Genomic DNA, 14,319 nt, shown 5'->3' on the forward strand with positions numbered 1-14,319 from the left:
ACTGAAGGGACGGGCGAGGCGAACTAGTAGCCCTCAGACGAGCGCAATTACGCACGGAGCGCGCGCGCAGATCGTGTACTGAGGCTGTACTCGCTGGTAAAGTTTTCCGGGCCGGGGTAAGCATTACCAGAAGGGTTACCCGCTCGCTCGCGCGACCGGTCGTATACTCTATAACTTAATCCTACAACACGACGCTGAACCGCTTCTTGCTCCGACCCCCTTATTCCACCACGTCCTGGCAGAGTCCTCGTGCAATTACCTCAGGTCTCGTCGTCCATTCTCAGATTTACTCGACGCCCAGTTTCGATAACCGACTCTTCGCAATCTTCCACATGTCGCCTAAATCCCTCTGTAACTCTTTCCTCCAAGGTCCCGAACCTAACGGTTGAATTTTAACTTTCTTCTTCAGCTCAGTGAATCTGATTTCTCCTTGATCTTGCGAGGGAGGCGGGAGGTTCAAGCCGAGAATAGACTGTTGCGATCGAGGACGAGCGGATGTCAGTGATGGTCCAGACGAGAGACACTGTGAGGGAGAAGCAATGAAAGGGGAGAGTAGAGGGGACTGACTTCGAGTTCGGGAACGATCTCAGCTCGCGAACGGCCGTTCACGAAAGTGATGAATCGTAGATTTGGGAACGTCTCTTCGTAGAACGCGTTCAGCATCTATGCTCGCGGGCAAACTCGAGTGTCAGTACGGTAGTCTCCGCATCGCCGTTCCCGAACGAACGAGAAGCAGGAAGAGAGAGCCAAGTTGAGCTCACTGTCAATCTTCGCAAAACGTGCCCCGAAGTCGGTTCCTGACCCGAAGTCGTCCCCTGTTCACTCTCGCTTGCCTTCGACAATCCATGTACCTCTCCGATCCTCGGATGACTGCCCACGAACTCTGCTTGGTCCAGAGTATCCCATTTCTCAACGAGATTCGCGCAAATATCGAGTAATTGAGCGTACGATGTCGGTTTCTGATTCGAAGGGAGGTAGGAGAGGTGTTCGTGGAGTTGAGGAGCGAGGAGTGAGGTCAAGGGAGGGGAAGGTTCGAGGAGTTGTTGGAGAACTGGGACGAGAGTTGAAGGAGCGGGAGAGTGGACCAGGAGTGAGATACGAGGGGGTGGGAGCTGATCCATTCGAGGGCGATAAGCTCAGAAGTTGCAAACTTAAGTAGCGATAAGGTCAAGAGGCAGAGGGCGGTCGAAGGAAGGAGAGAGAGAGATCAAGATTTTGTGGGGAGATTGAGAAATCGATCACCTCTCGTCGGAGCTTCCACTCTCCCCATCGTCGTTCAACTACTCAGTACTCGACAAGACTGTCCATAGGAAGGGCCCCCGGTCCCGACTCGCAGACTCGTTCCTCCGCCTCGAAACTCTCATTGCCCACGCTCTCTTCAGCTGCCCTCGACTCACGCCGCACACACAGCCCCCAAAACTCGCAGAAAGCAGTACGATGAAGCAAGAACGACCAGCGTTGATCATTGTGATGGGGACTAGCGGTTGCGGGCAAGCTCTCGTTCTCTCATCTCTTTCGCCAGTTTCAGGCTGACCTCCCCTCGTGGACCGCGCAGAAAGTCGACAGTAGGACTCGCATTGGCGCAAGCTCTAGCTATCCCTTTCGTCGATGGAGACGACCTTCATCCAGCTGCGAACGTTGCGAAAATGAGTGCAGGTCATCCTCTCAACGACGAGGTCAGTCCTCATTCCTTCTCTTTCACGCTCTCAAAGACTCATCCCTACGCACTGATGAGCAGGACCGTATTCCCTGGCTGCACAAAATCCGAGAAGATGCGATTCTTCTAACTTCTCGCGAAGGTCTCACCGCTCTCGACACTCCTCATCCCGGTCCTGATCCCTCTTCGACCTCTGAACCCATCGCTCCCGAACTATCCCTCGCGCTTTCCCGGATTCAACCTCCGTCATTGCAAGCCCGAGTAGAGGCGAAAGAGAGAGGAGAAGAAAGGAAGAGAGAAGGAGTTGTCGTTGCTTGTTCGGCGCTCAAGAAAGAGTATAGGGATCTGTTGAGGGGAGAAGAAACGACGTTGAAAGTACCACCACCGGTGGAGAAGGAGATCGAGACGGAGAAGCATTTGCACAAGGAGATTGAAACGTTTTTCGTTTACCGTGAGTTCTGTTCTCTCTAGATCTCAACGCGGCTTGTCACTGATTGCTCGGACATCTCGATAGTACAAGGTACTCGACCACTTCTATTGAACAGGATGCAGAATCGACCCGGACACTTTATGAAAGCGGAAATGTTGGATTCTCAGCTCAAGACCCTTCAAGAACCTCATCAAACGGATGAACCTCGAGTCGTCGTCGTTCCGCTCGGTCAAGGTGAAGATGGAAGTGAAGAGAGAGGGAAAGAGGTCGTAATTGGAGAGGTCATCGAGCAAATTAGACCATTGATTGGAGAATAGATTCAAGTAGATTTTTCGGTAGATTATCTAGATCTTGTGGACATAGAATCCCACTGTTTTGGTCACAAGTAGGTTATACTGTTCAGTGCTGCAGCTACGAGAGAAAAGCCTTATAATTTCCCGAAGTTCGAAGTGCGAGTCCCGACGCGACGTTTCTCTTTTGTCTCTTCACTTGCACTCTCTGAGCAACATGTCTGACGAACCAGCATCGAAGAAACGACGTACCTCACGTACACCCTCACCGCTCCCCGGCCCCTCTTCTGCAACTCACAACGCGGGATCCAACACGCTCGCGATTCCTGAACCCGAACCTTCAGCTCCCGCAACAACGACGAATGGTGAACCTACTTCAGTTGCCGAGAACCTACCCGATGAAGAACACGGAGCGCCTCCCTCTACGGCAGCGGGAGCTCACGCGAAACCTCTCAGCGCCTTGTTCAATTCTCAGGAGAACATTATCGCTCGTTACAGTCCGAAGAAACCGAAAGCTTCTGTAGTGGATTTGAAAGGGAAAGGGAAGGAGAATGGGATCGAGGAGATTCCGGAAGATTTCACGGAAATGTTGGCGAGGTTGAAAGAAGGAGGTAAATAACTTCTTGTTTACTCTCGTAAGCTCTAGAGCGTGACACTGATAGATCGCAACGATGTGATATAGCTGCTGCCGAAGAGAGCGAAGGTTGGGGGAGACCGAAAGCTGCGACTTTGAATCCCTCGAAAGACAAATTTAGTAAATTTCGCTTCCCCCTGCTCTACCTCTGTCAAATACTGATCATTTTGTTGCTCGCGATGTAGCCTTCCAACAGATCGATATCGAGGAACACGCGGCTGCAGGATCGGGACCTGAAATCCGTGCTTTCGGAGTAACTGAGGTAAGTTTGAGATTTGTCTGAACTGTTCTGCTCTTCAGCTCAAAGTTGATCTCGATCTTTCGGTAGGCTGGAAACTCTGTTCTCCTACACGTCAAAGGTTTCTTGCCATACTTCTGGGTCGCCGCTCCGAAAGGGTTCACGAACGCAGATTGTACTCCTCTTTTCGAACATCTCAACGTGAGTCTACTCCTTCGCTTCATCTCGAGATGGGTCAGGGGAATACTCACGTCAGTTATTTACTGGTAGACGAATCACTTCAACGGTACTCGACCAGTTCGAGCCATTTCAGTCGCGAACAAACGATCTCTCTGGGGATACAAGGGAGACGCCGTTTCACCCTTCATCAAGATCACGACGGCTGATACGAAGAGTTACCCGAAAGTGAGAGGAGCGTTCGAACGTGGAGAAGTCGTCTTCAAGGATTTCTTCGATGGTTCGAGTTTGATGACTTTCGAAAGTAATATCGCTTACACGTTGAGGTTCATGATTGATCACCATGTGAGTCGATTCTTCTCCTTCTCCATAGAGACTAGTACATGAACTCATCCGAGACGACGGTACGTGATAGATCGTCGGAATGAACTGGCTGGAGTTGAAAGTCGGAGGATGGAATTTCGTCAAGAAACCTCTCTCGAATTGTCAATACGAAATCGAATGCGAGTGAGTCAAGTCATCTCCCTCACTTATCTTCGAAGTGAGCTGATGTCTGATGAGCCTCATGTAGTCATACTGCGATCACTTCTCATGCCGCTGAAGGAGATTGGTCGAAAATCGCTCCCCTTCGAATCTTGTCTTTCGATATCGAATGCGCTGGTCGTAAAGGTATCTTCCCCGAACCCGAGATCGATCCCGTTATTCAAATCGCCAACATGGTAACTCGTCAAGGTTCGTTTCGAGTCCCGTCAAAGCTGCATTGGCTATCATTGACGGCAGATCTTCAAATGAACAGGTGAATCGAAACCTTTTATCCGCAACGTCTTCACTCTCAACACGTGTGCGAACATCGTCGGTTCCGATGTCCTCGAATACAAGAAAGAAGGGGATCTACTCGCAGCTTGGCAGAAATTCGTCGAAGAAGTCGATCCCGACCTCATTATTGGTTACAACACGTCTCAGTTCGATGTTCCTTACTTGATGGATCGTGCAAAGGCTTTGAAAGTGACGGGATTCCCGTACCTCGGAAGGTTGAAAGGTCAGCATTTTCGCTTCAAACCTGTCTCGTGACTCGCCTCGGCTTGTCCCGAGCTTACTGACAGTTTTGATGTTGCAATGCCGCTGACAGGTGTCAAATCAGAAGTCAAGGATACTCATTTCTCGTCGAAAGCGTACGGGAATCGAGATTCAAAAGATACGGCGATGGAAGGTCGTTTGCAACTCGACATGCTCCAAGTCATGCAGCGAGATTACAAACTACGATCTTACACTCTCAACTCTGTTTGTGCTCACTTCCTCGGTCAGTCTCATTCTTCACTTTCCGCTTTCCGTCGAACTCCAAGCTCATCCAGAGATCTCATTCCCGATTGTATAGGCGAACAAAAGGAAGACGTACATCACTCGATCATTACGGATCTACAAAACGGTAACGCAGAGTCGAGACGTCGTCTAGCGGTTTACTGTTTAAAGGTGAGGGGAGACGCTCGTCAAATCGAAAACATGACTTGAAGTTGAGATTTCCCTCACTCTAGGATGCCTACCTCCCTCAACGAATCATGGACAAGCTCATGTCGTTCATCAACTACATCGAAATGGCTCGTGTCACCGGAATCCCCTTCAACTATCTCATCTCTCGTGGACAACAGATCAAAGTCATCTCCCAACTGTACCGCAAAGCTCTCGAAACTGGATACGTCGTCCCCGCGTTGAAACAAGAAGGTTCCGACGAACAGTACGAAGGAGCGACAGTTCTCGAACCTGAACAGGGATATTATGATGTTCCCATCGCGACTTTGGATTTCGCGAGTCTTTACCCTTCGATCATGCAGGCTCATAATCTCTGTTACACAACTCTACTCGACGCGAAGATCGCTCAAGCTCTTCAACTGAAAGAAGGAGTCGATTTCGTTCGAACTCCGAACAACGGTGAGTCCCTCTCGCTTACTCTCCGCTCGACCGGCTCGCTGATCAGTATCTCTCCTCCCGACTTCTAGATCTCTTCGTCATGGCTCATCGTCGAAAAGGACTGCTCCCTACGATTCTCGAAGATCTTCTCAGCGCGCGTAAACGAGCTCGAGCTGAACTCAAGAACGAAAAAGATCCTTTCAAACGTGCCGTTCTCGATGGTCGTCAACTCGCTCTCAAGGTAGTTTCATCTCGCGCATGCTCGTAGCTATGGGATTTCGAGCTGACTGGGATGACTCTACACCGAATTAGATCTCTGCCAACTCGGTTTACGGTTTCACCGGAGCGACGATCGGGAAATTACCTTGTCTACCGATCTCGATGTCGGTTACCGCGTATGGTCGTGAGATGATTGAAAAGACGAAACAGGTATATTTCTCTCCATTCTTTTCTTGCTCGTCGCAAATTTGACCCGAGTCCTTCGGAGAATAGGAAGTACAAGACAAGTTCAACGTCGCGAATGGGTACAAATACGACGCGACGATTATCTACGGAGATACCGATTCAGTCATGGTTCGATTCGGTAATCCTGATCTGAAAGAAGCCATGGATCTAGGCGAGTATACTTTTCGATCTCTGCCGTAGTGTTACAGTAGGCTGACTTGACTTGGTACTCGCAGGTGCCGAAGCAGCGAAATACGTTACTTCGAAATTCATCTCGCCGAGCAAACTCGAATTCGAAAAGGTGTATTACCCTTACCTCCTCATTTCGAAGAAACGTTACGCTGGACTCTACTGGACGAACCCTGACAAGTACGACAAGATGGATACGAAAGGTATCGAGGTGAGTCGGTCTCGCTCAACTGCGCGAGAAGAAAAGCTCATCGCTTTCTGCTTCTGTGTAGACGGTTCGTCGAGACAATTGTCGATTAGTCGTGACGGTCATCGATACCTGTTTACGCAAGATGTTGATCGAACGAGACGTTAAAGGGGCAGAAGGCTACGCGAAACAAATCATTTCGGATTTGCTCACCAACAAAGTCGATCTTTCTCAACTCGTCATCACGAAAGCTCTCGCGAAAGCAGGTAAGCTCTTCTTCACTCGTACTCGTCGATCAATAGTCGCTGACCGCCTACTTCCTGCGATCGATAGATTACGCTGTGAAGCAAGCTCACGTTGAACTCGCGGAACGAATGAAGAAACGAGATGCTGGATCTGCTCCTGCTCTCGGTGATCGTGTCGCTTGTACGTTCTCAGCCGTCGTTTCTGGCTCTCGGGGTCGTCAGAGCTAAGCCGATTCACTCAAACAGATGTCATCATCAAATCTACGAAAGATGCTCGAGCGTACGAGAAATCCGAAGATCCCCTCTACGTACTCGAAAACAACATTCCGATCGACACGAAGTACTACCTCGATCAACAACTCTCGAAACCTCTCATGCGTATCTTTGAACCGATTCTAGGAGAAAAAGCTTCTTCTCTTCGTGAGTCGTCCTCTTTTCTTTCTATCCTGACCATAGCTGAGACCGATCTCGCTCGCAGTCGCCGGTGATCACACTCGTACGGTATCGATCGTCGCTCCTACCGTCGGAGGTCTCATGAAATTCGCCGTGAAAACCGTTACTTGCCTCGGTTGTCGAACTCCTCTCAAACCCAATTCGCTCAGTCCGTCCTCCTTCCTCCTCTCCTGCTCTCACTCCCTCAGCCACTCACTCTCTCTTTACTGTAGATCAAGCCGTTTGCGCGAACTGTCGACCCCGAACGGCCGAACTCCACTCGAAACAAGTCGCGCTCGCTTCGAACGCCGAAACCGCTTTCGCTCGATTATGGACCCAATGTCAACGGTGTCAAGGGTCGTTGCATCAAGACGTGTTGTGTACGAGTAAAGATTGTCCGATCTTTTACATGAGGAAGAAGGCGCAGAAAGAAGCGGTAGATGCGGTTGCTACTTTGGACCGCTGTGAGTCTTCCATCCGACTGACTGTATCGAGCTGTTGCGGTCTTACTGACGCGAGCGTTGGGTGATGATAGTCGACGGAGAATGGTAATGACAGCAGTTGTTTCGTTCTCTCTCTGTGTACTTTTCGGTTTTGACTTCGCTCTCTTCGCATTTCTCTCTTTCCCTCTGTCTTCTGTGTCATCTCTGTGCAAAATCGTTCGAACCGAATCGGATACTGGTGTAATGTTGCGTTGTTTCATATCGTCCAGTTGTTCCAGAAGAGAATTGCAAAGAAATAGGCGAGAAATATAGATCTGTGAACAACAAACAGTAATAGAGGAAAGTTCCGAGGGGTTTGAGTAGTGTACAGCTAGCATCTCGAGGACGAGGGAATAAAGCAGCTTGGGAGTGTTGACAAGGTGATCGAAGAGCAGGCTAATAATTCTGCTTGAGGTAAATGAAAAGTCGAAGATTCAACCCTAGTTCTCTTTCATCTCGACATCGCCTCCTCCTTCCTTTCGCTCCGACTCGTCTGCCGTCGTACCCTGGTTCGGGAGCACCATTCGACCAGCGGGAGCTGATTTAGTTCGGGGAGGAAGTTTGACCGCGGGTTGATGAGGGATCGTCGAGAGGTAGGCGTCTAAATCGTCTGAGTCCTCGAGGGGGAGGGGTCTTTTCTTCTGAGATACTCCGAGAGTCGACGGCGAGTTGGCGTTCGAGGTAGAGGTAGAGGTTGAGGTAGAGGTGGAGACTTGAGGTAGAGAAAGTGGGATTTGCGACGAAGAAGGGAGAGGAGGTAACGAAGCAGAAGTAGAAGCTCCACCGGTCGTCGTTGTCGTAGCAGGAGGTTGAGTTGATTGTTGTTGAGGTTGAGATTGTTGAGAACGAACGGCGTCATCAAGTAGTTTAACGAACCCTTCTCCTCTCTTCACGAACCCTTCCAATTTCGCGATCTGCTCTTTCGCGCCTTGTAACTCTCCTGCCAAGGCATCTCTGAATCCGACAAGATCTTTGAGGAAACTAAGACTTGATGTTGACGCTGGATGAGGAAGAGGAGGGATCGGGAGCTCGAACGAGGCGGAAGAGGGAGGAGGAATGGGTAGGAGGACGGAAGGAACGTTGGACGTGGAGTGATGCCAGTGAGGAGGATGAGCGGCTGCATGGAGGTGAGAATGAGGTGGATGCGAATGAGAATGAGGAGGTTTGGGATTCGTATTCGAAGGATTCGAGGAAGAAGGAAGTTGTTGAGCTGCTACGACGGGAGATTTCCCAGGTACGTGATGATGATGATGGTGATGATGCGAATGGTGAGCGTGTGCAGAGGGAGGAGGAGGCGGAAGAGGATGAGAATGATTGTGTTGAGGGAATTGTGCTCCTCCTGATCCTTCTCCTCCCGTTCCAGGTCCTCCAGTTCCAGCTAAATGACTAGCGACCGTCGCCAATTCCATGAAAGCGTTCCTCGTTTCAGACTCTTCGTTCCCTCCACTGCCGACTTGTTGCTGAGAAGAAGAAGTAGCCGATGCGACTTGAGCCGCTTTCTTCGATGACGATGAACCGGTATTGTTCGGTTTCCTCCTTTTCGGTGCTGGAGTCGTACTGGATGCGTTGTTCGAGACGACTGATTCGCTGTCGGAACCTCCAGAGAGCGGAAGAGGAGGGGGAGAAGCAGTTCCGTTCGTTCGTGCTTGAGCTTCGAGCATCGCAGCGCGGTTCTGCACCAACACAAACTCGCAGAGGTTAGCCAGGTGAGTCGGCGTGAGAGGAAGGAGAGGGGAGTAACTGACTTGAGCGACGGGGGCAGCGGGAACTCGTTTACGACGTTTGATCAAAGGTTTCTTCATGTTGACAGGGCGATGAGCATTGTGTAACTTGTAGTAGAGACCTATATCGATGCGAGAGTCGTGCGATGGAGATTGATGAGAGATCAAGGCAAGATGTGATAAGATCGAGATCGAAAGACGGGGAGGAACAGGAGAGTAGGGTTGTCAGCGTTTGTGGTTCCGACTCGATTGTATTGATCTGTTGTCGTGCCGGCTCACGTCCTCGTCATTGACGGAGGACAGAAACGAGTGCCTTTTTTTTCGCTTGATCGATCTAGTCTGATTACCGACCTCATCTTTCCCCCGATCCGATTCCGGCGGCGTAAACTTTTCCTTCCTTCGCGCGAGTTCGTCTCCCGTTTTCGACTTGAAACTCGCGGGAAAAAAGAAAAGAAGAGAGAGAAAAGGCTCACCACAAGCGTTACATGCGACTCTACCTTCTCCATCTCTTCTCCACAATGGTGTAGTACCTATCCATCACATGCGAGTTGAAGGTGAGAAGATGAAACGAGGAGAAATGGAAGAACGAGAAAAAAGCTCACGAGTTCCACAATTATGACACTCCATAATCCCTACCTCATTCCCATTCGCTCCATTTCCTTCCCCTGCACCACCACTCATCGTCGTTCCTTCCGTTCCGTTCATCCCTCCTCCTCCCGTTGTCGAATTCCCACGATTCAACGACGTTTCCGCCGCCCCGCCGAACTCCTCCATATATTTCTTCGCGATCGCTTTGGACCCTCCCGGGGCATACATGATCCGATTATTGAACGCCGGACACCCTTGACAACAATCTTTCCCTCCCGAACCGTTACAGACTCCTCCGCCGGGACAGGAACCCGCCGGGGGATCTTCGGGGTGAACTCGAGGTGCTCCTCCTCCTCCGATGGTTGCTGGGGGAGTAGGAAGAGAGGAGGAGATGGGTGGCGATGGGAGAGGTAGAGGGAGAGGGTGAGAGGATTGAGATTGTGAGTGAGATTGAGAAGAGGTGGACCATTGAAGCGGATTTGAAGGTTGTCGAGTCGGAGGAACGGGTGAAGCGGAGCCACGTGGACCGGATCCTCCTGTCAATGCAGAAGCGGCGGCGGCGGGATTCGCGGCAGCGTTGTTCTTTCGACGGTTCTTGAAATAAAGTCCTGTGAGCTCGTTGACGTGATCAGTTCAGGTCAATGCCGAGAGCTGATAGGAGTGAGAGCTCACCACAAGCGTTACAGATCGTCTTCCCTTGGTCGTCTCTCCTCCATAACGGAGTAGACGTCGTTCCACACGAAGTACAAACGTTGTCTTTGACTTTACTCTGTTTCTTTTCCTTCTTTTCTCCCTTTTCCTTCTCTCCTTTCTCTTTCGTCGTCTCTGTCGAGGTAGCCGTAGGTTTCGGAGGTTGAGGGAGGACGTCGTTTGAAGCGGATGCGCTCGAAGTTGAAGCTATGAGCGGAAGAGCGGCATGGTTTTGCGCGGGAGCAGAGGAAGCGGGAAGAGGAGGAGAACGATTCGGGAGGTTCGACAAGATTGCGGCAGCGGCTTGATCATCTTTCGAATGATCAGCATTTGAGTGAGAGGTTGAAGCGTGACTCTGAGGTGGGGGAGGAGCAGGAGTCGGCCAAGAGGGAGATAATCTCGGAGGAGGAGGAGGATAACCGTGATTCCCGTGATTGTGAGCGTGATTGTGAGAGTGAGGAGGAGGAGCGTAGTGATTGAACGAAGAGATAGGAGGGAGGTTGAATCGGTTCACGGGGTGAGATGACATTTGATTTAGAGACGACGATGAAGTTGAAGGGGAGAGATGAGCTGTCGTCGTCGTCGTCGGAGATTGATCGCTTGCTGGTGGAGGTTGTGACTGATGAGCTGTTGGACCTAGTATCGAAGCGATCTTCATCATAGCTACTCAAGAACGAGGGAGATGAGTTGATCAGTGATCAATGATCTCTCTTCGAGGAGTCGAGATCTCGTTCTTCACTCGAGTCGTGAGAGGACTTACAAGATCGTGATTCGACGAGTCGATCTTGATCGGATCCAGTGTTGTCAGTCGTGAGGGTTTGGGCGAGCGAAAGATGACGGATGATCAAGCGGTGGAACTGATCCGTCTTCGATTTCTGAGAGCGCTCTGGCGAATCAAAACGCTTCGATACGAAAACGCAAATCTCCGCGATGGGTCGGGTTTGGGACTCTTTTCCTTTCGGGGGAGATTTCAAAGCCTCGTTCAAGCTTATTCGATTAGTATAAATTTCGCGCAAGCTCCCTGGGGTGGAGTGTAAGCGCAAGTGAGCTATCGTATTCGCGAGGACAGATTCGACTCCGTTTTCTTCCCTCTCTCATATTACTCTCATCATTCCTGCTGTACTATGAGCCTCGACGTGATTGACCTCCTCATCGCCTGCTCTCAGACCCTCACTCAGCTCGCGGCAGCGAACGAGCTTCGCAACAACCCCGACGACCTCCTTTCCTCGCTCGCCTTCTTCCTCTCCACCCAGTACACGCTGGAAGCACAAGAATATCTCGCCCGGTCGAATACTTCATCACTCGCAAGAGCTCGTGGTCCTTATCCTTCGATCGAGAGATGCGAAGACTTTCTCGCCGTTGCTCTTAGGCAAACGAATGATTGAGCTAGACGTTTCAAGCATTCGTAGAGAATTTTGTAAAGATCGCGACACTGTCCTCAATCTGTGAAGTAACAGGGCATCAACTCTCTCATTCGAGGCGAGACTATACAGAGACAAGAGGGACGTACCACGAAGCGGAGATCCTCGCCCTTTTCTTCTGTTGCTGTCCCGTTCCAATTTCCTGCGTAGCGTTCGTAATCTCATTCATCATCCCCTTTGACCTCATTGTGTTCTATAGCTTCTTCGCAATCAGTGTAGCACCGTTGTCGCTGTTGCAGTTCCTGCTCAGCCGTTCTCCCTTCAAAATTTGCTTTGTAGTTCGATTCGAGATTCTTGACCTTGGCCGATTCGTCTTTCGAGAGTAGCTTCTGTCGCCATGACGAGTGCTCGTCGTCAGTTGCGATGCGGATGGACTGAGGGGCGAAATCGGAGTCGAAGAATGAACTCACGATCACAACATCTACGATTTGCTGACCGTGACGGCCACACGCCAATACGACAGACGCAAAAGGAACTTGGGAAGAGAACAACATGAGTTGCTGTCTGTTGGAGCGGGAAACCGAACGCTCCGTTATCAGTCCTCAACTCGAGTCGGCTCGGGTTACAGCATGACAGAAGAGTACTCACCTTTGTAGAATCTGAAAGCTTGACTGGTGCCTTGGTCTTTCGAGTGAGTGAAGATCCGGGGAACTTCCTGAGTACCTAAGATTTTGTTCGGGAAGAAGGTTTCTCGACTCGGTTTCTTTCGACGGCGATAGATAGGAGACTCTGTGAGATTTGACTTGCGAGCGAGACAACTGCGACTGGAGAAATTGTAGGGGAGAGCTCGAAGGGATAGTTGGAGGAGAGCGGAATCCTGAACGTCAAACTCTAGTTTCGACCACCGACTGAATATGGGTTGAAGACTTGGAGCGCTGTTACTCTGAGTGTCGTCCCTCTTGAAGTGATTTCGCTCGGCTGTGAGCAGTTGTCCCGTCCTGAGTAGTCAAGACAGCTGGGTTCGTCGATTCGGGGGGAGAGAGATCGGAAGATTCGAACAGATTGCGGCGAGGGAATCAAGTCAAGAGGAGGGGATCCGTATGATCGACCGAGTGAGAACTGATGAAATGACCGGAAGATGGACAGCGAGATAGGTGAGTCGCCTCAAGACGAAAGAGGGAAATCGAAATCGAAATTGTCTACACACGCATTGGAGATCTCGAGTCAGCCAGGACGAGAGGAAAGAGAATCAGGAGATGACATACCCGTGCAACAAGATCGACTTCCACCGTTCTCGATCGTTTGAGCGTTGATCGGTCCTTCTCGACAGAGAGAGTCGTCACGCTACTGTTGTGCAAGTGAGGTAGGTTGAGTTGTCATCCAGTAACGTTCACGGAGCTGTTGACCAAACAAGTAGAGGTCAGCGAAGCTAGAGGCGAGGATCGACTCGAGCAAACAGGTTTCACGAACAAAAGACAGCGCCAATACTCCTTTCGGGGAGGCTGACAAGAACACTGTCCTTGTTGGTTCGCTACGCCTCTCTGCTCCACCTCGCGCGCGAATGGGAAGAGGAACATACCTTGGAGAGGGCACAAAACGAAAGGACGTGCAAACCGAGGAGAACACGAAACTGCAGAAACTGGCAATGTCAGCTCCCGATTCCGTGTCCTGGATAAATGAGCCACTTCAGGTTCACTCACCGATTTCATCACTAGCTGTACGAAGGACTCCAACGCGTTGCTCGTGCTTCTGGCCTGCTCCTCGAGAGAACTACCGATCTTTCCCTCCGATTGATCCTCGACTCGCAGCATCCCCAGACGCTTCCCTTCTGAATCCTAAGCTATCCTGTTTCCCATCTTGCGCACTAGAACATTCGGGGAGTGAAATTCGAAGAGGTTGGGAGGATTTGAGCAGACGCATCAAGGAGAGGGGATCTGAGACTGCAGAGGTACGGAAGTCTCGTAATGAGTTTCTGAGGCGTCTGTTTGGCTACTGAGTACGTTGTTCTAGATGATGCGGCTGTGTGTGAAGAGTGGAACGTTCCTCCATCAGATCGGGCTTCTGTGCCAGGATCGTGCCGGATAGCTGAGGATCGAGTGTAGGCTGCGAGAAATAGACTTGATAGTGCTGGAGTTGCGGTCGTAGGAGGTCGCTGGGAGGTGGTGAGGTGAGAGGGCGAGAGTCAAGCGAGTAAAAACGTTTTCGCTGGTCTCCCTCTCGCTCGCATCCAACCCGACACTCGTCAAGGCATCTCTCGTTATCATGTACACCCTCTACATTCGATCTCGGATTGCGCAAGGGTTAGAATGATGTGCTCATTCAACAATACATCGATGTTTTCCCCTTCTCCTCCATCCGTCACCCTCGGCGCTGCAACTTTCCTCCTCTCTAACGGCTCCCTATACTCTTTCGACCCCAGAGAATACAATATCGAAACCTTCAGGGTAGTCTTGACACGCCGACGGGCTGTGAGAGGAAGGTAGAAAAGTTGAATGAACAGACCTCGAACAAGGAGGGGAACGGACTCACAGGCGAACGGGAACGGGTCTCGAGTTCACCATCTGTCAATCACGGACTAGCCGCGGACCTTAAGTGAACGGATCGTCTCCCCTTCGACTCTCGAGCCTCGACTTCGAGCACCTCGAGGTC

The 14,319-nt window shown here is 50.8% G+C and overlaps 4 protein-coding genes across 4 annotated transcripts; 2 read left to right on the forward strand and 2 right to left on the reverse strand.

The window, feature by feature from the left end:
• Nucleotides 1-286: 286 nt before the first annotated feature.
• JCM6883_004051 (uncharacterized protein) lies at nt 287-1,121 on the reverse strand (the record flags this gene model as incomplete). The annotated part of the gene is made up of 3 exons (XM_076632930.1): nt 287-472; nt 568-663; nt 762-1,121. The coding sequence occupies 3 exons, from the start codon at nt 1,119-1,121 to the stop codon at nt 287-289; spliced, it is 642 nt and encodes a 213-aa protein (XP_076487011.1).
• Nucleotides 1,122-1,437: 316 nt separating this feature from the next.
• JCM6883_004052 (gluconokinase) lies at nt 1,438-2,404 on the forward strand (the record flags this gene model as incomplete). Its single annotated transcript, XM_076632931.1, has 4 exons — nt 1,438-1,490; nt 1,556-1,676; nt 1,739-2,108; nt 2,172-2,404. The coding sequence occupies 4 exons, from the start codon at nt 1,438-1,440 to the stop codon at nt 2,402-2,404; spliced, it is 777 nt and encodes a 258-aa protein (XP_076487012.1).
• A 190-nt stretch (nt 2,405-2,594) lies between these two features.
• On the forward strand, nt 2,595-7,380 carry POL3 (DNA-directed DNA polymerase delta POL3; the record flags this gene model as incomplete). Its single annotated transcript, XM_076632932.1, has 21 exons — nt 2,595-2,988; nt 3,060-3,131; nt 3,197-3,273; nt 3,340-3,450; nt 3,520-3,771; nt 3,842-3,933; nt 3,998-4,158; nt 4,223-4,465; nt 4,556-4,726; nt 4,802-4,896; nt 4,959-5,352; nt 5,421-5,572; nt 5,644-5,760; nt 5,824-5,947; nt 6,012-6,175; nt 6,237-6,417; nt 6,485-6,577; nt 6,643-6,816; nt 6,875-6,997; nt 7,062-7,292; nt 7,364-7,380. 21 exons carry the CDS (start codon nt 2,595-2,597, stop codon nt 7,378-7,380), a joined length of 3,438 nt encoding a protein of 1,145 aa, XP_076487013.1.
• A 370-nt stretch (nt 7,381-7,750) lies between these two features.
• JCM6883_004054 (uncharacterized protein) lies at nt 7,751-10,970 on the reverse strand (the record flags this gene model as incomplete). Its single annotated transcript, XM_076632933.1, has 5 exons — nt 7,751-8,983; nt 9,056-9,153; nt 9,505-9,561; nt 9,634-10,227; nt 10,292-10,970. 5 exons carry the CDS (start codon nt 10,968-10,970, stop codon nt 7,751-7,753), a joined length of 2,661 nt encoding a protein of 886 aa, XP_076487014.1.
• Between the last annotated feature and the right edge of the window lie 3,349 nt (nt 10,971-14,319).

The sequence above is a fragment of the Sporobolomyces salmoneus genome (assembly GCF_050403485.1).
Source record: "Sporobolomyces salmoneus JCM6883 DNA, S_salmoneus_JCM6883_v1_ctg32, whole genome shotgun sequence".
In the NCBI taxonomy this organism is placed as follows: Eukaryota; Fungi; Basidiomycota; class Microbotryomycetes; order Sporidiobolales; family Sporidiobolaceae; genus Sporobolomyces; species Sporobolomyces salmoneus.